The sequence below is a fragment of the Mytilus galloprovincialis genome, chromosome 1 (genome assembly GCF_965363235.1).
Source record: "Mytilus galloprovincialis chromosome 1, xbMytGall1.hap1.1, whole genome shotgun sequence".
In the NCBI taxonomy this organism is placed as follows: Eukaryota; Metazoa; Mollusca; class Bivalvia; order Mytilida; family Mytilidae; genus Mytilus; species Mytilus galloprovincialis.
This window is the reverse complement of record NC_134838.1, coordinates 225,923-249,580: the sequence shown is the minus strand read 5'-3', so window position 1 is coordinate 249,580 and position 23,658 is coordinate 225,923. Positions and strand designations below refer to the sequence as shown.

The 23,658-nt window shown below is 34.1% G+C and overlaps 1 protein-coding gene across 2 annotated transcripts in view; it reads left to right on the top strand.

Moving 5' to 3' along the window:
• Positions 1-23,658, top strand: part of LOC143062111 (MAM and LDL-receptor class A domain-containing protein 1-like) — a 161,927-nt gene that overhangs the window by 31,083 nt on the left and 107,186 nt on the right. For both annotated transcript variants that reach the window (XM_076233933.1, XM_076233925.1), the window contains exon 3: positions 21,840-21,917. In XM_076233933.1, the coding sequence (XP_076090048.1) occupies positions 21,840-21,917 (78 nt within the window). The remainder of the gene's footprint in view (positions 1-21,839; positions 21,918-23,658) is intronic.

Sequence of the window (23,658 nt, the reverse complement as noted above, 5' to 3'; positions counted from 1 at the left end):
GGATGCTTCATACTTTGTATATAGATGCCTCATGTTACGAACTTTCCGTCAGTCACATGTCCAATGTCCTTGACCTCATTTTCATGGTTCAGTGACCACTTGAAAAAAAAGTTCAGAATTTTTGTAATGTTGAATTCTCTCTTATTATAAGTAATAGGATAACTATATTTGGTATGTGCGTACCTTGCAAGGTCCTCATGCCCGTCAGACAGTTTTCACTTGACCTCGACCTCATTTCATGGATCATTGAACAAGGTTAAGTTTTGGTGGTCAAGTCCATATCTCAGATACTATAAGCAATAGGGCTAGTATATTTGGTGTATGGAAGGACTGGAAGGTGTACATGTCCAACTGGCAGGTGTCATCTGACCTTGACCTCATTTTCATGGTTCAGTGGTTATAGTTAAGTTTTTGTGTTTTGGTCTGTTTATCTCATACTTTATGCAATAGGTCTACTATATTTGTTGTATGGAATGATTGTAAGGTGTGCATGTCTAGCGGGGAGATGTCATCTGACCTTGACCTCATTTTCATGGTTCAGTGGTCAAAGTTAAGTTTTTAAGTTTTGGTCTTTTTATCTAATATTATATGCCAAAGGTCAGCTATATTTGGTGTATGGAAATATATTATGATCTATATGTCAGTCCCGCAGGTTTATTTGACCATGACCTCAATTGCACGGTTCATTGCACAGTGTTAAGTTTTTGTGTTTTAGTCTATTTTTCTTAAACTATAAGTAATAGGTCAACTATATTTGTTGTATGGAAGCTTTGTTAGCTGTACATGTCTGCCTGGCATGGTTCATCTGACCTTGACCTCATTTTCATGGTTCATTGGTCTTTGTTTAGCTATCTTGGTTATTGTTAAGTTTATGTGACAGTTGTAATAAAGCTTTATACTTAGGACTTTCAACATAATATCAATGATTAGTAAAGAAGGCGAGACATTTCCGTGTGTGCACTCTTGTTATAGTTCGTTCTTATGTTGTACTGTTATACCACTGTCCCAGGTTAGGGGGAGGGTTGGGATCCCGCTAACATGTTTAACCCCACCACATTATTTATGTATGTGCCTGTCCCAATTCAGGAGCCTGTAAATTGTAATTCAGTGGTTGTCGTTTGTTTATGTGTTACATATTTGTTTTTGCTTTATTTTTTTACATAAATACGGCTGTTAGTTTTCTCGTTTGAATTGTTTTACATTGTCTCATCGGGACCTTTTATAACTGACTATGCGGTATGGGCTTTGCTCATTATTGAAGGCCGTACGGTGACCTACAGTTGTTAATGTCTGTGGCATTTTGGTTTTTTGTGGATAGTTATCTCATTATAGCAATCATCCCTTATGAAACTGAATTGTTTGCCGCAAACTTTTGCGGCAAACAAAGTTTGCAGGAACACAGAAAATAGTGTTTGCAGATGTTTGCTGCTAGCTGCAAACTTCCGGCAAACATTGCTGCAAGCTTTCGGAATGTTTGCAGAAACATCAATGTTTGCCATAAGATTGCCAGAAAGTTTGAAATAATAAAGAATATTTGCCGCAAGATTGCAGAAAACTTTTACCATTCTATATGTTAGCGGCAAGATTGCAGAAAACTTTGACCATTCTATATGTTTGCCAGAACATTGCAGGAATTACACAATACTGACTGGGCATGCCTAGTTGGCACTTCCTGGATGCTAACAATTTGAAAGTTGTGGCTAGGTCAATGTTGGTTGTGTTTGGGAATGTATTTCATATATAAGAGATCAAGGAGGCATTTTGGTTCAATAATATGGGATAATCAGTATGTAATTTTGTAAGTACAAATAATTAATAGAACTTCATGCTTTAATGAAATAATTAATGTTATCATCATACATAATTAAGTAAGCAACTATATATACATGTATGTGTGATTGAAAAACTCAAATACATGTATGTATTTCCTTAAATCTCATGAGTTTGCAAGAATTCTTTCAATGACTGTTTGTATAAAGACAGGAATTGACTTTGTAAAAATGTTGTTGTGTAATTTGAAAGAGATAAATTGAATGTGTCTTCACACATGACATTAGTATATATGTGTAGTTCCTGCAAATTGGCCGCAAGTTTGCAATAAACATTTGCCGCAAGCTTGCGGCAAATCTAATTTGCATAATTATGTTTGCAGCAAGCTTGCCGCAAATTTCATTTGCATGGTAAAATGGTTGCGGCAAGTTTGCAGCAGGGTTTTTTTTTCGGTAATGCCCGCGTCACACTGTCCCGATTTTTATATACGATGGACACCCGAATGCTAAAATTGTAAGTTCGTACGAAGTTGGTCCCGATCTCGTTAAAATACCAATAAGTGACCGAAGTAAGTACGATGAAAAAAAAGTTAAGATTTTTTGTAATGTTGAATTCTCTCTTATTATAAGTAATAGGATAACTATATTTGGTATGTGCGTACCTTGCAAGGTCCTCATGCCCGTCAGACAGTTTTCAATTGACCTCGACCTCATTTCATGGATCAGTGAACAAGGTTAAGTTTTGGTGGTCAAGTCCATATCTCAGATACTATAAGCAATAGGGCTAGTATATTCGGTGTATGGAAGGACTGTAAGGTGTACATGTCCAACTGGCAGGTGTCATCTGACCTTGACCTCATTTTCATGGTTCAGTGGCTATAGTTAAGTTTTTGTGTTTTGGTCAATTTTTCTTAAACTATAAATATTAGGTCAACTATATTTGTTTAATGGAAGCATTGTTAGCTGTACATGTCAGTCTGGCATGGTTCATGGACCTTGACCTCATTTTCATGGTTCACTGGTCTTTGTTTAGTTATCTTGGTTAATGTAACGTTTATGTGACAGTTGTAATAAAGCTTTATACTTAGGACTATCAACATAATATCAATGATTAGTAAAGAAGGCGAGACATTTCAGTGTGTGCACTCTTGTTGAGTTATTGAGTATTTTGTAAAAAAGGGGGAAGGTTTTTTTACATGTCGTGTCATATCTCAAAAACGATTTATGATTATTGCTTAAAACTTTACACATGTCTTTGTTATATTAATCTAAAGATCTGTATACTTTTTGGTTTTGATTCAAAATTTTATTTTAGTGACATTTAGTTTTTTGTTAAAAAGAAAAAACAGGGTTGGGGGTTTCACATGTCCCACCGTGTCTCAAAAACAATATATGGTTATTTCTTAAAACTTTCTCAGAAACTATTCATGATTATTGCATAAAACTTCCACACAAGATGTCGGGTGTATCATGCGCTTATGGCGCAGGTGTTTATTTCTAATCTTTTACAAAAATCTTCTCTAAAACTAATGGTCCAAATTTAACCATACTTGACCATAATCATCATTGAGGTATCTAGTTTAAAAAATGGGTGTGGTGACCCTGCCAACCAACCAAGATGGCTGCCATGGCTAAAAATAGAACATAGGGGTAAAATGTAGATGTTGGCTTATAACTCTGAAACCAAAGCATTAAGAGCAATTCAGACATGGGGTTAAATTGTTTTGCAAGTCAATATCTATCTGCCGTGAAATTTTCAGATTATTCCGACAACTGGTTGTTGGGTTGCTGCCCCTGAATTGGAAACTTTTAAGGAAATTTTGCAGTTTTTAACCGGATTTTTGTGACAAAAATGTCGGTTATTGATTTGAGGATGTACGGCGGGCGGGCGGTCGGGCTGTCGGGCGGGGTGCGGGCAGCAATCAAATGTTGTCTGTGCATTAACTCATGAACCTTTCAACCAAAGCTTTTAAAATTTAATATGTTATTACTGACAACTATACGAAGGTCAAGTTCAATAATGGCGATTTTGACTTTTACCGTTCAGGAGTTATGGTTCTTGAAAGATTGAAAAATGGAGTTTCCAGTCGTGTCCGTGCATTTACGCATGAACTGTCCTACCAAAGCTTCCCAAATTTTAATATGTTGTTACTGATGACAGAATGGAGGTCAAGTTCAATAATGACGATTTTGACTTTTACCGTTCAGGAGTTATGGTTCTTGAAAGATTGAAAAATGGAGTTTCCAGTCGTGTCCGTGCATTTATGCATGAACTGTTCTACCAAAGCTTCCGAAATTTTAATATGCTGTTACTGATGACAAAATGGAGGTCAAGTTTAATAATGACGATTTTGACTTGTACCGTTCAGGAGTTATGGTTCTTGAAAGATTGAAAAATGGTGTTTCCCGTCGTGTCCGTGCATTTTCTCATGAACCATTCAACCAAAGCTTTTGAAATTTTAATATGTTGTTACTGATGACAAAATAGAGGTCAAGTTCAATAATGACAATTTTGACATTTACCGTTCAGGAGTTATGGTTCTTGAAAGATCGTAAAATGACGTTTCCATTCACGTTGTTGCATTTACTCATGAACCATTCAATCTAAGCTTTTCAAATTTTAATATGTTGATACTGATGACAAAATGGAGGTCAAATTTGATATTGACAATTTTCACTTACACCATTCATCAGTAATGGTTCTTGTGATATTGCCAGGACACAAATAAATGTTAATAAATCCGGTTTGCTGTCATTGTGACAGCCTCTTGTTGGTTATTATCTTGAATATTATTATAGATAGAGATAAGCTGTAAACAGCAATAATGTTCAGCAAAGTAAGATCCACAAAAAAGTCAACATGACCCAAAAGGCCAGTTGACCCCTTAAGGAGTTATTGCCCTTTATAGTCAATTTTTAATAATTTGGTAAATTTTGTAAATTTTTGTAAATTTTAACAAAATATTTTCCTCTGTAACTAATGGGCCAAGTTCCTTATAAATTTAAATAATTGTTAGAAGCAAGAATATTCAGTAAATTAAGATCAACAAACACATCACCATCACCAAAACACAATTTTGTCATGAATCCATCTGTGTCCTTTGTTTAATATGCACATAGACCAAGGTGAGCGACACAGGCTCTTAAGAGTCTCTAGTTTATATTAGTTTGCTGCAGGAGATTTCTGGTGAGTGTTGGGCCCTTCCTTTGTTTCTTTACACCCTGCCCTGTTTTATAGAAGTTCTTGGTGCCATGCCCCCTCTCTGTTTTATTTCTTAACAGTCATTAATGATCAGCTGTCAGTTATCAGACTGTTCATTGTTGAAGGTCATCCAGTGACCTATAGTGGATATTTCTTTGTCATTTGGTCTCTTGTGGATAGTTGGCTCATTGGTATTAAATCAAACCACTTCTTCTTTTTTATTTTTTACTAATTTTGTTTAATATAGAAATAAATTTATTTCTCCTTCAAATAGTGTAAAATTAAAGAAGTTGATCGAGAAGGCAAATTATATTTGGTAAATATCTCTTGTTTATTAAATGTTTGAGGGGAGTCTGAAAATCTCTGTTAGATAACAAAAATAGGGGTCTATTTCTTTTAATGATAATTTAACGAAAAATATAAATCTACCATGTGTTCATGACCATGACATAATGACTGGTCAGGGTATAAGATAGCATGAAGCCCCTAGCATTCTTGACCATACAATTTCATTTGAACATTATTGTTAAGTGATATATATAGTGTTCAATTTCATTACAGTTTTTAATATTAGAATTAATTGGCCATGTTTACCTCGAGGACTTTACTTTGATAAGATATTTTCATTAAATACAGGTTTCTCTATATATCAATATTTGGCAAATAAATATGTCGTTGTATTAAATACAAAATTGAAATCAGATCTTAAAGATTTTATCATCTAGGTCTCTATTTCTTTCATAAAGTTAAAATTTAAAAGTTAATTATTTGGACGTTTACATGTATTTGAACTTGACATAAACTTTTACGTGTGTTTTATCAAGATAAAAATTTGATTTTGATTTTTATCTACTGTTTATCTCCATTTTGCTTTTATTCATAATTAATGTCGTGTATGTAATCTACATGTACTTCAATATCAATTTGAGAAGAATTTGACCTGTAGTGTAAAATATAAAGGTCTTTTTTGCACAAAAATCGATTTTATATTTTAAGCAACATGCAAGAATTTACCTGAACACATTTTATGAACAATTTTGGTTTTAAACAGTTAAATGATACCAGAATAAAGTCTTTTTTAGTTTTTGGAAAATGACGCTTTCAGCATCTTGTTCCAATATACTGCTGACCTGAACTTCCATTACATTTCTCTGCCTTCCGCGCTTGGTTTCGTATATTTTCTTCCCCATTACATTTCTCCGCCTACCGCGCTTGGTTTCGTATTTACTATTTTACATACAAACTGGAATCTGCTTGTATTATCATGTGACTTTGTGTAGTAATCAACCGGGAACAAGTTTACATACCTCCGGTCCTTCTTATTACCAAAAAGATCGAAGTGTACCAACTAATGTAGTTAAGATACTCATAAATCTATTTTTATAACTTTATTGATTATGTGAAGTAAAATTAAAAACATTTTTAAAACATTAAAGATATATAATTAATCAAGGAATACTTGATAGTCTTTTCGTTTTACAAACAACTGCCTTTTTTATAAGAAAATACAATATGTCTGTGTTGGTCCACTTTCTACTGGTTATAAGACAGATCGAAGTACCGGAAATCCATCTTTGTTTACAGAGTTACACCTGTAGAGTCTGTAACAAACTGTATCTGTATGACATGTGAATAAATTGTTGATATAGATGCTTGCTTTAAGGTCAAGGATCAGTAAATGACCAGTCCATAGAATTTTTTTTAATTTACAACTCAATTAGATATTGAAAATATACATCAGAAAATGTAAAAAAAAGTATATGTCACCGACTTCGTTTTCGAGAAAAAGCCATTTCTAAAATGGTCCGATCGGGTACTAAATTACATTGAATATATAGGGAAAATCAATGTTTTTCTACAACAATTTTCGGTTTCCTGAATGAATCACGTGAACTACTCCATAGAATTTAAAAAAAAAATAATATGTTCTTCCTCTTTGTCTAACAAATTAGATGATGTTAAAAAAAAATATGGTCACCGACTTCGTTTTCCCTGTAGAAGCGACGCAAACTCAACATTTTGACCAAAAAAACTCAAAAATCTTGACGTCGCCATTTATATTACATAACGTCAAGTTATCATGTTAATATTTTCCAACGTTCTTCGTGTTGATTATGCACGATGATTATGTGTGTTGTATTGATAGATACTTTTTATCATATCAAAGAGTCTGGATAATTATCATTAGTTTTATTTTGTATTACCAGTATTCTTTATTCTTTATATTTTACCACCCCATTATTCTCTTTTCTTTTTTCCCCCTTTTATTCTGCAATTTTTGCCCGTTATACTGTATTCCGTAAACCCTAAATCAGACCCTCGTTTATGTCCACGTATTTTAAAGAAAATTAAATGTTGAAAAAATAGTAAAAACATAAAAATAGAAAAGTCATTCCTATTATGGATTGATTTAATTATTCAAAGATAAAATTCAGTAAATTGGAGCAACTGAAAATGGGGGTAGGGGGCATATTGTGTTACCCTTGTCCGTCTGTCCGTCCGTCCTTCCATCCTTCCGTCCCATTATGGATATACATATTTTTCTATACTTATATAGTTTTCCCGCAAAACTCCTCATACAGTTTGAATCCTAGGAAGTTTTCACATTGCTGTCCGTTTGTACAAATACTAAAGGTGTGCATGTGGTCAGGGTTTTGATTTTTATTAATATTTGCTCTTATGGGAGAAAGTTGAACTTTTTGGGTAACTAATTCGTAAATCTCGTTGACTATCTTGCATGTCATCTGTTTCCATTTTTCTCCGTTCCGATATATGATTTAGCCACTTTTTGAAAAACTGGTAACTTTAGCAGCGGAACATGTAAAAGCTTGTTTTCGGTACTATATCACGACAGAACGTGTTCTGTCCATAAACTGCTGCTTACATTTAACATCGCATATATAAACAACATTATATCAATGATTCTACAAATTCTTGTTTATTTATACATCTGCAAGTTAACAAGTAAAACACGCATACAAACTGACAACTTTTTTATCAGTATAAAATTTATTGTATACAAGTCTATGGAAACGTTGAAGTTTACTAAATGGTTCTGACTCCAAAAGCGTTCACGGGTATGCTCGAAGCATATACAGAACCAGTACATGATACACAACATGCGACGAAAAAGGTGGGGGGAGGGGGTAGTAATAACAGGAAACTAAATTAAAGTCAGGCTTTGATTGATGTAAACTTCAATAAAAATGGAAGTTAGGGGAACAGGAAAAGATAAATATTGCATCACTTACAACAACATTTGAATTGACCAGTCATTCTTTTTTTTTAATTACAGAACACACCGAGATAATCCAACGATTATACAAGGGTCTACATGAAGTGTGTACCTAAATGTTCTTTACCTTTAAATATAACGCTTATTCTGTGAAATCCTCCAAAACAAAATGTAAAATTCTTCTATCATTAAATTATTTCTTTAATCTGTACATGGTTCTTGTCTGTGATCAGTATTATATTAAATTATTATTTTATTTTCCATTGTTATTCTTTATAATTTTGCCAACTTTATTTCTTTTGTTCATTTTTTTCATTCGCCAGTATCATTTGCTATCCCTTTTTAGATTTAATTACATGTGACAATAAATGCCGGAATGTGCTTCTGTCTCTGAATCTCGCTTTCTCTCGAGACGTTGTCTTTGTAGTACATTGTATTTTCCAGGTGATACATCGTGCAAAACATTTACAAGAAAACTTAAAACATACGGAGGTTGAGACATGACATAAAAACAGATTTACATATTTATGTTTAATTTGCCTACCAGAATAATCCCCCTGAAAAACAACAAAAACACGGGCTGAGACACGACTGGAAATTGTGTGTTTTGTTATAGTACATCTGCACATATGCATATCGTCATCGATGTCTTTTCCTTTTGATTTTTTTTTTGCCTGGTGTTGTTGTCTGGTTGTTGTCTTATTGAAGTACTGACTACTTACTGGATATTCATTTTACTTCAGGTACAGAAAGTGTGTGTGTATATTTTTTAGTAGATTTTAGTAGATATATAGAAGTAGTATGATATAGACATGATCGATAGAATCTCGTTCTGGACCTTCAAGTTATGAGTGAAATAGAATTGAAATCAGTCCTATTCTATATTCAAGTTGAGATGCTACTTTCAGGGTACATATCTATTGAGAGGTGGCAGGACCTTTTTTCGGGACGTCGGGATTTCGGGATTGATCGACGCTTTTGGTATTCGGGATTTCTTTTTCGGGATGTCGGGATTAATTAATTTTTAAATTCGGGACCTCGGGATTTCATGTTTTTAAACCCGGGATTTCAGGATCAGGACTGACCCCTCCAACCCTCTCTATTCTGTCTGGTGTTGTTGTCTAGATGCATTGTCTTATTGAAGTACTGACTACTTACGGGATTTTCATTTTACTTTAGGTACAGAAAGTGTGTGTGCATATTTTTTTAGTAGATTTTAGTAGATATACATATAGTAATATGATCGATAGACTTTCAGGGTACATGTGTATTTTTTATTCGGTTAATTTTTTACCCATATAGGCTATATTACAATTTCCTTTGAGGAGACAACCATACGAATCAAAACTAAGAAAAATTAATTCTTTTAAGGATCCACTGAATGTTCTTTTATTAGGAGAATATTCCATGTTTAACTCTTCAAACAATGTGCTATTTATACATGTATCTATTTAAAGATTTGTGTTCTATTTTTGACTTCGAAACTTTCCACAAAATTGCGGACGTGAAAGAAAACACCATTACAAAAAACAAAAACGGAGAATGCAAAATGTAGGGATGGGTTAATAATCGTGAAACATCACTTTTGTTAATAGTTTATTTGTTATACAATTTTTTTTTTATTAAGTATAAATATTAAATGATTGTTGCAACCGTGGCAAAGGTTAATTAATTTAAATGTAAAATCGTTTTGTGTCATCTGTCGTCGTTCACTGACTGGCGACTCACGCAGCGGAGAATTTATGCTCAGTATATATTTATGCGGTTCATTTCCTTTTCTTAAATTTGAAAAGGTTTTTACTTGTTCCGACTGGTCAGTGATAATTTTCAAAATAAGGAATATCTAGTATAATCGTACAATACAAAGTTTATGATTAATGTCTAAAACTTGTACCCCCCTTCTGCTTATTTTCTGCCGAACGATGTCTTTTCCCAGTGAATATAGGGTTTTTGTTTGGACAGTTTTGACATACTATGTACATATAGAATACTTCCGAGACCATACTGTTTTTTTCTAATCACAACTTAGGAAGAAATGCACACTGTTTAAATTGCTTAGCGAGCTATCAAAGTTCTACTATGCTATACCCGTCAAGTTGGCGATTTTCATTTTGAAGATCTTCTTCATGATTTTTTTCAAATTCATTTTTAAAATCCTGCAGTATTTCTTCATCTTCAATTTTAGCAAACATGCAAGTTAATTCTCCTAGAAGTTGCATATATACTTTACATCATATATTTACCGTTGTCCCGTCGGAAAGTCGCCGGTTGCAACAATGCAAAATCTAGTCAAAGGGACGTAATTCGTACAAAACGTCGCAATATTTCGCGGAATCCGGTAGACGGCGTTCATTTACTGTAACTTGACCTTAATACAACAGTTTGAGAGAGCGCCGCCGATTTATTGGCGGGGCGGGAGAACAGATTTGAAGCTCTCTACGTTTGATGCGTGCACAACAGTGTGGTCATAGCTGATTCGGTGTGATCACTGTCTTACAAAGGATGCGTTTACATAATGTACGGTGTTTTATTTAGTGGAATGTCAATAAACTCACAGTAAGAGTTATTCTTTACTTGCTTTTCCATTGTTTTCCACAATAATTGTTGCGTGGTATTCTTTGAATTTCTCTGCAGTTATGGTTCTCTTTGGACATGCTTTTTTGAGGAATTCGTCTGGTTCAATAGCGTAAATCAGCCCTTCAACTACTTTTTACATAAATACTAACTTTGGCTTCAACTCCTTGTCTGGAGATCTTGTTGAAGTTCCAGTTTGGCAAGCATTTTGGAGACTTATCCATCCTCTCTTGACTTGTAATCTCTGGTGATAAATTTTGCCGCTTGACATGTTTTATTTTGTTACCGGGTAGGGGTTCCACACTATGGTTTCATATTAAATAATGAGATCAATTCCTAAAGGTCTAGTTCATTATCCAATCTGACACAAATTTCAATAACTGGAATGCCACCCAAGTTGAATATATGGTGACCCACTATAACAGCATATAATTACTTGGAATTGTGTTTAATACCATGATGGTTCAAAAGCATAAACTTAAATGGAGACAGAAATTTGACATGAAAGATTTTGGATTAGTGTAAACTAAAAATTAGCTTACTATGATATATATGGTTAAAGAATGATTATCAAATTGAGCAGAGTTGTTATGAAATATCAATATGCAGGGGCGTAGCTAGGCCAAAATGATGTGTACGCAATGCCGGGGAAAGAAGTCATACGGCGAGGGGTTTGGGGGCCGCTCAAGTCCCACAGAAGCTCTATAGTACGTAAATGGTGCAAAATCCTGCATTCTCGCGATTTCCTGGAACTGAAAATGACCTCACAGAAATCTTATGTTCATGAGTAACAAGTCAACTTTTGAAAATAATTAAATTTGAAAAAAAACCAAAAAAATAGAGAAAAAAAAAAACTTCTATAATGTGTAGTGGTTAGAGCTTATTTATAAATTTAGGTAACAATTAAAATATATAGTGCCACCACCATATATTTGAATTGTTACCCAATTAGTCTCAACCCACTATATATTCACTGAGAAAATCCGAATTTCTAAGTCTTAAAGGGTATTTTTTTTTTATTGAGAAAATACATAAATAAATGGAATCACATTTCTCTGTTTTATTTTATAAGAGAACAAGCAGTCTTTCTTTTAGGTTTTAATTCTCAAAGTTAGTTCTGAAAGTCAATGACCATTTCCTTTCCAGTTATCCAAAACCGACCGTGTCTGTTGAAATTTGTTTTTCATGGTATATGTTCAATAGAACAAGCCCAGATAAACGAATGGATTTCATTGTATTTCTTTAGTCGTCTCATGGTACTGAAAGAGTGTTCTATCGTTGTCGTCCAGACCGACATACATGCATATTATATGTTAAGTATTTTAAAGATTCCCGTGTATAAATCCTTGTTTAAAACATCATAGTTTGGAAACCTTTAACTATACATTTGTATATAAATACTTTTGAAGTCCCAAAATCTACAAGGAAAACTTTTTTTAAGCTTCAAAACTAAATCCGAGTTCTTTTTATCAACTTCCAAAAACGAGTCTTTTATTTTTACAAAGCAAGGAAAACAAGCACTTTAAATTTTGCACATGGAGAATAAGCACTTTTAATCTCGAGACACGTAAAATTAAATGAACGAGGCACCCATCTTGCACGACCGAACATAAAATAACAAAGCAAAAAACACGTTGATCGTAAAAAAAAAAAAAAAACGGCGAATAGGTTGCAAAAGTATTACCCTTATATTAATAGAACATCACGTTTTATTTCATCAGTCATTTTGAAATCTTCAGAAAAGATGTCAGGGTAAGTAGGCATAGTAGACGCACTTATTGTATTCTGAAACCCCGAGGACTCAGCTGTTTTAATTGTTTGCATCAGCAGCACAATCACGATGCTGGTCCCGAAAATGTAAAGAGAAAACTAGTTTCCGGAACGGAATATAGTTACAAAGTGACTATTAACATATTTTTATAACACTTTATAATTAATTCTATTACTTAAGTTTTATTCTAACTAGATTTACCATATTTTTATTTTTGACAAATTTTCGATGTGTACGCAACTGCGTTTTTGCGTACGGGTTGCTACGCGCCTGATATGGCAGAGAAGTGGTTTCAAATTTCATATAAAGGGACCTGACTGACATGAAATAAAAAATCAAAGGAGTATCCCTATTTGTCTAATCTTCAAGGTGAAATAAAACGAGTATAACAATATTATAAATGCTATTGTATAAATCTACAGAAATAGAATTTGCTTCAAGTAACAAAAATAACTAAATGTATGTCACTATAGTAACTTATTTAATGAGTATGTGGGTAATTAGTCCTATATAAACATATGACCTCGGGAGCATTATTTACTATTTCTATTTACTGTTCTGATAAAAAAAATTACTATCAGTGTGTCACACTTCCCATTCAAAATTAAAAAAAATAATGAAAATATCAGTATAAAAACGTTAAAAATTGAATAAGAATGTGAAGTCATATGTTATAGGACTGGTGGGGTATAAGAGCTTGTTACTACAGGCTCTTCATAATCATTTGGTTTGAAAGGATACTAGTCCACTTGTATTTTTGTCCGTCTGATGAGTAAAGCCTTTTTCAACTGATTTTTGTCGAGCCTGCAACTTTTGTTGCAGAAAGCTCGACATAGGGATAGTGATCCGGTGGCGGCGGTGGCTACGGCGGCGGCGTTAGCTAACTTCTTAAAAGGTTTATATTTTAGAAGGTGAAAGACCTGGATGCTTCATACTTTGTATATAGATGCCTCATGTTACGAACTTTCCGTCAGTCACATGTCCAATGTCCTTGACCTCATTTTCATGGTTCAGTGACCACTTGAAAAAAAAGTTCAGAATTTTTGTAATGTTGAATTCTCTCTTATTATAAGTAATAGGATAACTATATTTGGTATGTGCGTACCTTGCAAGGTCCTCATGCCCGTCAGACAGTTTTCACTTGACCTCGACCTCATTTCATGGATCATTGAACAAGGTTAAGTTTTGGTGGTCAAGTCCATATCTCAGATACTATAAGCAATAGGGCTAGTATATTTGGTGTATGGAAGGACTGGAAGGTGTACATGTCCAACTGGCAGGTGTCATCTGACCTTGACCTCATTTTCATGGTTCAGTGGTTATAGTTAAGTTTTTGTGTTTTGGTCTGTTTATCTCATACTTTATGCAATAGGTCTACTATATTTGTTGTATGGAATGATTGTAAGGTGTGCATGTCTAGCGGGGAGATGTCATCTGACCTTGACCTCATTTTCATGGTTCAGTGGTCAAAGTTAAGTTTTTAAGTTTTGGTCTTTTTATCTAATATTATATGCCAAAGGTCAGCTATATTTGGTGTATGGAAATATATTATGATCTATATGTCAGTCCCGCAGGTTTATTTGACCATGACCTCAATTGCACGGTTCATTGCACAGTGTTAAGTTTTTGTGTTTTAGTCTATTTTTCTTAAACTATAAGTAATAGGTCAACTATATTTGTTGTATGGAAGCTTTGTTAGCTGTACATGTCTGCCTGGCATGGTTCATCTGACCTTGACCTCATTTTCATGGTTCATTGGTCTTTGTTTAGCTATCTTGGTTATTGTTAAGTTTATGTGACAGTTGTAATAAAGCTTTATACTTAGGACTTTCAACATAATATCAATGATTAGTAAAGAAGGCGAGACATTTCCGTGTGTGCACTCTTGTTATAGTTCGTTCTTATGTTGTACTGTTATACCACTGTCCCAGGTTAGGGGGAGGGTTGGGATCCCGCTAACATGTTTAACCCCACCACATTATTTATGTATGTGCCTGTCCCAATTCAGGAGCCTGTAAATTGTAATTCAGTGGTTGTCGTTTGTTTATGTGTTACATATTTGTTTTTGCTTTATTTTTTTACATAAATAAGGCTGTTAGTTTTCTCGTTTGAATTGTTTTACATTGTCTCATCGGGACCTTTTATAACTGACTATGCGGTATGGGCTTTGCTCATTATTGAAGGCCGTACGGTGACCTACAGTTGTTAATGTCTGTGGCATTTTGGTTTTTTGTGGATAGTTATCTCATTATAGCAATCATCCCTTATGAAACTGAATTGTTTGCCGCAAACTTTTGCGGCAAACAAAGTTTGCAGGAACACAGAAAATAGTGTTTGCAGATGTTTGCTGCTAGCTGCAAACTTCCGGCAAACATTGCTGCAAGCTTTCGGAATGTTTGCAGAAACATCAATGTTTGCCATAAGATTGCCAGAAAGTTTGAAATAATAAAGAATGTTTGCCGCAAGATTGCAGAAAACTTTTACCATTCTATATGTTAGCGGCAAGATTGCAGAAAACTTTGACCATTCTATATGTTTGCCAGAACATTGCAGGAATTACACAATACTGACTGGGCATGCCTAGTTGGCACTTCCTGGATGCTAACAATTTGAAAGTTGTGGCTAGGTCAATGTTGGTTGTGTTTGGGAATGTATTTCATATATAAGAGATCAAGGAGGCATTTTGGTTCAATAATATGGGATAATCAGTATGTAATTTTGTAAGTACAAATAATTAATAGAACTTCATGCTTTAATGAAATAATTAATGTTATCATCATACATAATTAAGTAAGCAACTATATATACATGTATGTGTGATTGAAAAACTCAAATACATGTATGTATTTCCTTAAATCTCATGAGTTTGCAAGAATTCTTTCAATGACTGTTTGTATAAAGACAGGAATTGACTTTGTAAAAATGTTGTTGTGTAATTTGAAAGAGATAAATTGAATGTGTCTTCACACATGACATTAGTATATATGTGTAGTTCCTGCAAATTGGCCGCAAGTTTGCAATAAACATTTGCCGCAAGCTTGCGGCAAATCTAATTTGCATAATTATGTTTGCAGCAAGCTTGCCGCAAATTTCATTTGCATGGTAAAATGGTTGCGGCAAGTTTGCAGCAGGGTTTTTTTTTCGGTAATGCCCGCGTCACACTGTCCCGATTTTTATATACGATGGACACCCGAATGCTAAAATTGTAAGTTCGTACGAAGTTGGTCCCGATCTCGTTAAAATACCAATAAGTGACCGAAGTAAGTACGATGAATAACGAAGTCTATACGATGGTGCCGAAATTGTATACGATAGCAAAAGATGGACATACGAAGGTTAACCGAAGACGGGTATTTAAGCTTCATATCTCAGTCGTAGCCTACACGATGGATCACGAAGGCTACACGATGGATTACGAAGGCTACACGATGGATTACGATGATGGCGCGATGGCCATACGATGTCTAAAAAATACAAACAGAATTTCGACAACATATCGTTTCTGTACAAGTCTGCCATGCATGGCGGGTAATCTATCTTTTTGTCTAATTCTTATAAAACTTAGTTTATTATTCGCCTACTTCATGTAAGTTGCGTGTAAATAAAATTGTTATGGACACTCTAGAACCAAAATGCTCAAAACTTGGTATGGTGTTACTCGTTAAGAATATCTTAAGCGCTATTGACTTTAAAGTTCAAAGGTCAAGGTCACAGTGGCAGTTGTAATACAAGGCAATATCACCCTTGTGGACACTCTAAAACCAATATGCTTCAAAAGATTTTAACCATATTTGGTATACTGTTCCTCCTTGTTATGATCTGACATTTTTTACGTTCAAGGCTAAAGGTCAAGGTCATGCAGATGGACTTGTTTTTTCTCCTTGAAATAGTATAGGTGTCATACCACCAATTACTCCCTCAAATTTAGAACGTATGTGAAAGTAGGCCTACTCGGACAAAAAAAAGTGCATTTGATGTCATTGTTCACCTAAACTAACGAACAAATTTGCAGAAATGAAAGTTTTGTTGAAAGAGAAATATATTAAGACCATTTTGAGCCAAAATTTACCTGTCTATGAGTTTGCATTAAAAATTGAGGATTAATGCGCTCCATAGTATACTAATTTAAGATTTCCAGAAAACCAGGGGTTATTTTTAGTGGTACCTCCTTTCGGAAGCTCTCTGCTTTCTTGTATGATTTTGAATGTATGTTGAAAATTGGCATGCAGAAAGGTGACACCTGTACAATTCAGGATATACCTAGTTTCTATGAAGTTAAACTTAAGGTAAAATATTTAGAAAGCTGTGAAAATTGCAAAATTTGGTTGAACAGATAGGGACTTTTAATTGGTGGTATGACACCTTTAAGCAAAATGCGGTGAAACATCAAAATCAGAAAACAATTGTTTTTTTTGTCTTAACTGATCATTTGAGATAATAGTAGCCACATTTCAATCTTTTTGGGGGCAAAATGTCACATATTGCAAATTTAGAGCCTAAAACTTGAGTTTGTCCTATTTTTAGCTTTTCCCATCCTGACAATAGGCTTTTATATAAAAAATGTCCTAAATAATGTTATAAATGCACAGAAAGTTATTCTGTGGTGTTAGACATTGAAACATAAGTTGTTTACTACCCCCAAAAAAATTTTGTCATGCAGATTTAATGAAATTATTTGATTTTTACCCCTTATAGCATTGCGTCATACTATGTACTTGGCAGATAGCATAGCCTAATGTAAGCACTGCAGAAACTCACAAAAGCACCATTTATTATTCCAAATGAAATTTTTATATCTTAATTTTTATTAACTGATGTAAATAAACACAGTTAAATGACCATGACTGCACTTTTGATCAATTTGTAGTACTTTACTGACACCAGATGAAAAAAAGGGGGGTCAATATTCCTTGACACTTCAATACCTTGGATTTTTTACTAAATTCATTGCAAAAATTGTTGGAAGTCTTTAAAGAAGTAGAACAAACAAGAAAAAATCAGCAAACAATGATCTTGATATTGAAAGTTTATGTTCCTGTAGCCCAAAATGAAATTTTCAAGTATTTTCTATCAAAGTCATACATTACAGTCAGTTTAAATTGAGCTGTGAAATTTTTATTATAAGTCGCATTATGCTCAGATAGGCTGTTTTTAACTACAAATTGACTAAGGATTAAGAATAAAGCAAAATAAAAGATTTCTAATCAACTTTTTTGTCTCTTTAGGTGTCATACCACCAATTACTCCCTCAAATTTAGAACGTATGTGAAAGTAGGCCTACTCGGACAAAAAAAAGTGCATTTGATGTCATTGTTCACCTAAACTAACGAACAAATTTGCAGAAATGAAAGTTTTGTTGAAAGAGAAATATATTAAGACCATTTTGAGCCAAAATTTACCTGTCTATGAGTTTGCATTAAAAATTGAGGATTAATGCGCTCCATAGTATACTAATTTAAGATTTCCAGAAAACCAGGGGTTATTTTTAGTGGTACCTCCTTTCGGAAGCTCTCTGCTTTCTTGTATGATTTTGAATGTATGTTGAAAATTGGCATGCAGAAAGGTGACACCTGTACAATTCAGGATATACCTAGTTTCTATGAAGTTAAACTTAAGGTAAAATATTTAGAAAGCTGTGAAAATTGCAAAATTTGGTTGAACAGATAGGGACTTTTAATTGGTGGTATGACACCTATAATACACAGGAAATTGGTTGCTCATTTATTTACCTGCTGGTTCTAACGACAATATTAAAGGTATTTCCAGTTACTAAATGTTTTGGTTGATTTCTAAAAAAATAGTTTATGTATCAAATATGCATATTCAATTTACCATTTTCTGCATGTGTCATATACAAATATAGTGTCCATATTTGTCCCCAATATGTTACATACGAGGGGATGCCACGCTCGGCATTGCCTTGTTTGAAAAATGTGTGCACTAGTCTGAATAATCACCCATAATTATGCCCATGTTTACTGATCTATCTTAAAGGTAAGGTAATGGGTTCGTTGATCCCTTTTATTCAAAAAGAGCTCTTTCCAGGAGAATATCACAATAATATAGACAAAAGGAAGGATGTGGGAAAAGCAACAAAGGCGGCAAAATATGACATAGAAAACAAAATGGTTATGGAGTAAACATTCGTGTGACAACAACTCAGACGATACATAAAAAATCAGAATAATGAATAAAAAGTTGGTTTCCCTATATACGTGTACCTGCAGTGTTGGTGTACGAGGCGCTTTTATTTAAAGGAACCCCAGCATGTAATGATATGAAACAATCCAGATGGAAAAGGCCTGAACATATCGTTCTTATCATAACTAACGTTTTTGTCTTTTCGTGTTGTTGTTGTTGTGAATAGAAGAAATTGAATATGTTCCGACATTGTCTAATATAAATTAAAAACTCTAAATTCTTTGTCACCTTTAATTATGTTACTTGATATAAAAAATTGACAAAAAATAATATTTTACTTGTAATTGTAAAACTGAGCCTGTAATAGCTTAACTTACATTTAGCTGGATTTATTGCCCTCGTAGTTCCATCTTGTCGCCTTCGTACTTTTATTCGATGGCAACACGACGGGATTACGAGGTCTTCACGAAGTCGTGTTGCCATCGTAAGACCTTCGGGTACCTTCGTGATTCATTCGTGTAGACATCGTAATGTCGAAACTGCCCGATGGAAACGATTGAAACACGAATGCAATACGATGTGCAAAGATGCATTCCCGGTGACATTACGATATTGAGGATGGTGATACGAACTCAATACGAACCCTCAACATCGGGCGCACCTTCGGGGATTTTTTAACATGTTAAAAAATTTAGAACCCTTCCCGAAGTTGTCCCCGAAAGCTAGAAAAAGTGGCCGATGGTTAAAGATGGTTAAAGATGGCACTACGAATAGCCCGATCTGGATACGATCAGCCCCGATTTTGAAAATTTCCATTATCGTGTTGCCATCGGCGTAAAAATCGGGACAGTGTGACGCGGGCATAAGGGATACCACTTCTTCTTTTTATAGTAGTCTGTTTTCTTGATTGAGAAAAATGTAATTGCAAGAAAAAGGTTACACATTACTTAGCAGAGCTCCAGATAAGAATTCACAAATTGGGTTTTTTACCCACCATTTTCTGTATTGGGTTTTTTCATCAACACAATATTGAATATTTAGGGAATATCAACCCCAGATTTTTTTCCATCTTAAATATGTTTCTTTCTTTGTTTAGCTGTTTTACTTGGTTTAGGGTTAGGGTTAGGGTTATTTGCTAGCTGTTTCATTTGGTTTATTCACTGAGGAGCAATTGTAGGTTTAATTTGTGTTCCGTTTCAAACCTTCTGCCAGTTTTGTATTTTCTCATATAAACTGATACAAAACGGATATGTGTATTCACAGGCACTCGTCTTATACCTTTATATAATAAATTCTGAGACCAGTGCCTGTGTGTGTATTCATTAATTAACCGTAAAATGAAAAAAAAAAATAGTATATAAACTCTAATTATACTTGAATGTTTTTGTTTTATTCCAATTTTCATAAATCTGGGTTTAGTTGTCTTTCATTAGAACTTTTGGTTTCTGATGCTTTATCATGTCATATATTGATTTGGCCTTTCACTTTTTCCAACTAATTTCGTTTTTGAGGAAACCCCGTTTTTATCAGCAATGTTCTCGTTAACATACCCACACACGCCCGTGTGTTCGATGGACGCTTCCTAAAAACACTGACTGAGTCTTGTTATCATCATAACTTTCCCTCAGCTTTTCAAAAGAAGCAGAAAACATGCTTCTATTCAATATTTTTACCGGGACATTCACTTTCGTTTTAATTCAATGTATGTTATGATAAATCCCGAGCAATGCGAAAAAAATTTGACTGCATGACATGCTAATTGGATAAACGCCGAGAAGATCGAAATGTTTTCAAAAACACGTGTACCTATTGAGCAACGGAAAACTCTTAACAGGGACCCATTTCAGTTACATGATGCAGGGATCTATTTTTAGAACGAAAGGAAATTTCCAATTATAAATATTATAAAAAATAATAGTTTACGCGACGACTGTAAACAGATAAGGGTAAATAACGCAAATGGTAGCCAATAAAAGGGTTGAGAACTCATGGTTTTGGCATATAATTGGGTTATTGAACCCTGCAATGTGCAATTGCATTGGGTTTTTTATTATTTGTATTGTGTGATCACGCAAATACACAGCTTATCTGGAGCTCTGACTTAGAGTACTTTAGATCATTCAGGTTTAGTATGTGCAAAAGAACAGCCAGTAGCCATTGGATATTGTAGATCATTTAAATAGTCTTGACCTTTTTATTAGTACAAAAGAACAGCTAGTAATCATTGGATATTGTAGATCATTCCAGTATTCTTGATCACCTATTTATTTGTACCAAAAAACAGCCAGTAGTCATTGGATACTGTAGATCATTCAGGTAGTCTTGACCTATTTATTTGTACAAAAAAAAACCAGACAGTAGTCATTGGATACTGTAGATCATTCAGGTAGTCTTGACTCTTGATCTGTTCATTTGTATTAAAAAAAAACCAGTCAGTTGTCATCTTCACTTCACACACGCATATACGAATATCAATTATATGCTTACGAGACATGTTGCAATGTTAAACTTATTACGGTATGTGAAAATCAAGACTTGCATAAAAAATATCCCAATATTAGAGGCAGTGGCGTCATTTTTCCTCAGAGCTTTCAGCTCTTTGATTAATAATTTTTTCATATTTTACATCATACTTTCAGCACCACCTGACTGAAGTGTTACAGGGTTTCAAGAATATAACAAAAGACTTGTTTTACTAAGATATGAAAAACATACAAGTAAATAATTTGACATTCTCTTATTGTCTCTCTGATTCTTTTTCTTTCTCACCCTCTTTAATACAGAAAAATCTAAAAATAATTTTATAATAGAAAATAGGTTCATACATCCTGACTCCTCCCCCTTTTTAATGTGTGAAAACAGGCACCCTTGGTACTCTTTGTTTCAACACTTGCCCAATTGTAATGCGATTTCGCGGGCATCTTCCAGTATATTAGAAATTGTAATTTTTAAATATTTTTCAAATGTTATGAATGACCATGATTGGAGGATATATATAATACAGCTCCTTCTAAAAACATAGTCGTCCTTAATGAGTGATGCCTACTGAAATTTTAATATAACAACTGGACTATTAGAGTAAGGCAGGTGTTAATAAAAAAAAAATACAGGTCAGCTGTTATGTACATCCATGGTTTTATTTTATAGGAGACACATAATCCCAGTGATGTCGAAGGGGAGACAACCCTGCAGGAACCAGAGGAAGAAGAAGAAAGGGAGCTGGAGGTAGTTATGTAATTAAATGTTTGATAACTATTTCAAATTGACACCTAATGTTTGATCATGCATAGGGTCTAGAAATATAAATATGACTTACCCTAAATATGAAAAACATCAAGATTTTTAGGCAGTTAAGCTGCCTTATGTGAGCACCCTAGATTTGTGTTCTACCCAATGAATGCTGAAATACGTGCCGTTGTTATTATCTAGCTGGCAATTATGTTATTTATAACTAATTGGGCCCTTTTTTCAAACTTTTAATTCTGGAATACAAAAAATATGACCACAAAAACCTTAAATGATCGTTGAACCACCCAAAAGTTTTGAAGTTACACATAGGAAGTAGTGCTCAATAGAAATCCTTATGTAGTGAATTATCCCCTGTGCTTTTGGCTGAGATGTCCAAACAATTGTATGAAATATTTCATTGCCAAAAATCTGTAATAACAAGTAGTTTAGGCCTAAAATAAAATTTCATTTGTTTGACATTGCCGCTCGACCCACTGAAAAACTTGCCGCCCAAATGATTTTATTTGCGTTTCAGAAATTTTTTTTTTTATATTTAAAAAAAATTGAAATTGTGCCGGAATTTGATCGTATCCGCCGAGTTTGTTCCTGGCTTTACTTATTTCAAATCACGATCTTAAAAGCGCTTGCCTTACACTGTATTGGGAGCAAACATTTAAATGACATGAAATAGAAAAAGTCTGCCAAAGTAACGCCAAAGAGGCCGGCAAGGGAAAGCATGTCCCTAATGCTGCAATGCATTTGTTAAGGGAGATGGACTTTATCAAAAATCAAATTTTCAGCTATTCTTTGAAAGAAACGTTCTGAAAGACCTTATAGAGGACTCAAATTTTATCTTTTGTAAAGCAGAAACAGATGATTTCTGCTAGACTTTGTCGCTTCATGAGATAGAAGTTTTTCACCGGGACATCACAGAACAAATATGCGTGGCTCTTACATTTGTTGAACTTATTAAATATTTGAAATTAAAATATCATTGACAAATTTTCCCTTGAACCAGAGAACAAAGTATTTACTATAGTCGGAACCACAATGATGCATTCAAGATAATTATGGCTGTAAGCACCAAAGCTTAAAGACCAAAATCGTCCCAGATTTACAGGTTTATAGTAGTTTTGTACCAGTAGATGCTAGCCTGGTACAAAACATACATATTTTAAAGACTAGCATCTTGTGTCAATTGAAGTACTTCCCCCTTTTCTTGCCTTTCTTCTTAACATGAATAAGATAATTCTTAAAACATAAAAGATACTGACAGAAACATATTTATAAATGTATCTAGTGTACTAGTGATGAATAAAATCCCCTCCTTTTCCACAATTCTAAGGGCTCATTAATTTATCTGTATTCATGTATAATGCATGTCCAGATTTCTGTTAATCAAACAAGCATTACAACCCATATAATTTATTTATCTGCAAAAATTGTCTGTCCTCTGCATATTTCCATTTTGAATTTATCATACATTTTAAACCTAGCCCTGAAAAACCTTGCACTTGGATAATATTAGTATAAACACCATGTCTATTTGTGCCAACCTTCCAAATTTTTAATATTTTGCTATCCTAATTTGGTACAGATCCTTTATCCTCAAAACTTATCAGGGGCAGTAGGCATGTTTGTATGGTAGTTCGTCACACCTTACATGTATGATTACTAGCCTCTAGGTATTGGTTTGAGCCCTAGTTGGGCAGTTGCAAAATTAAGGTTTGATTTTCAT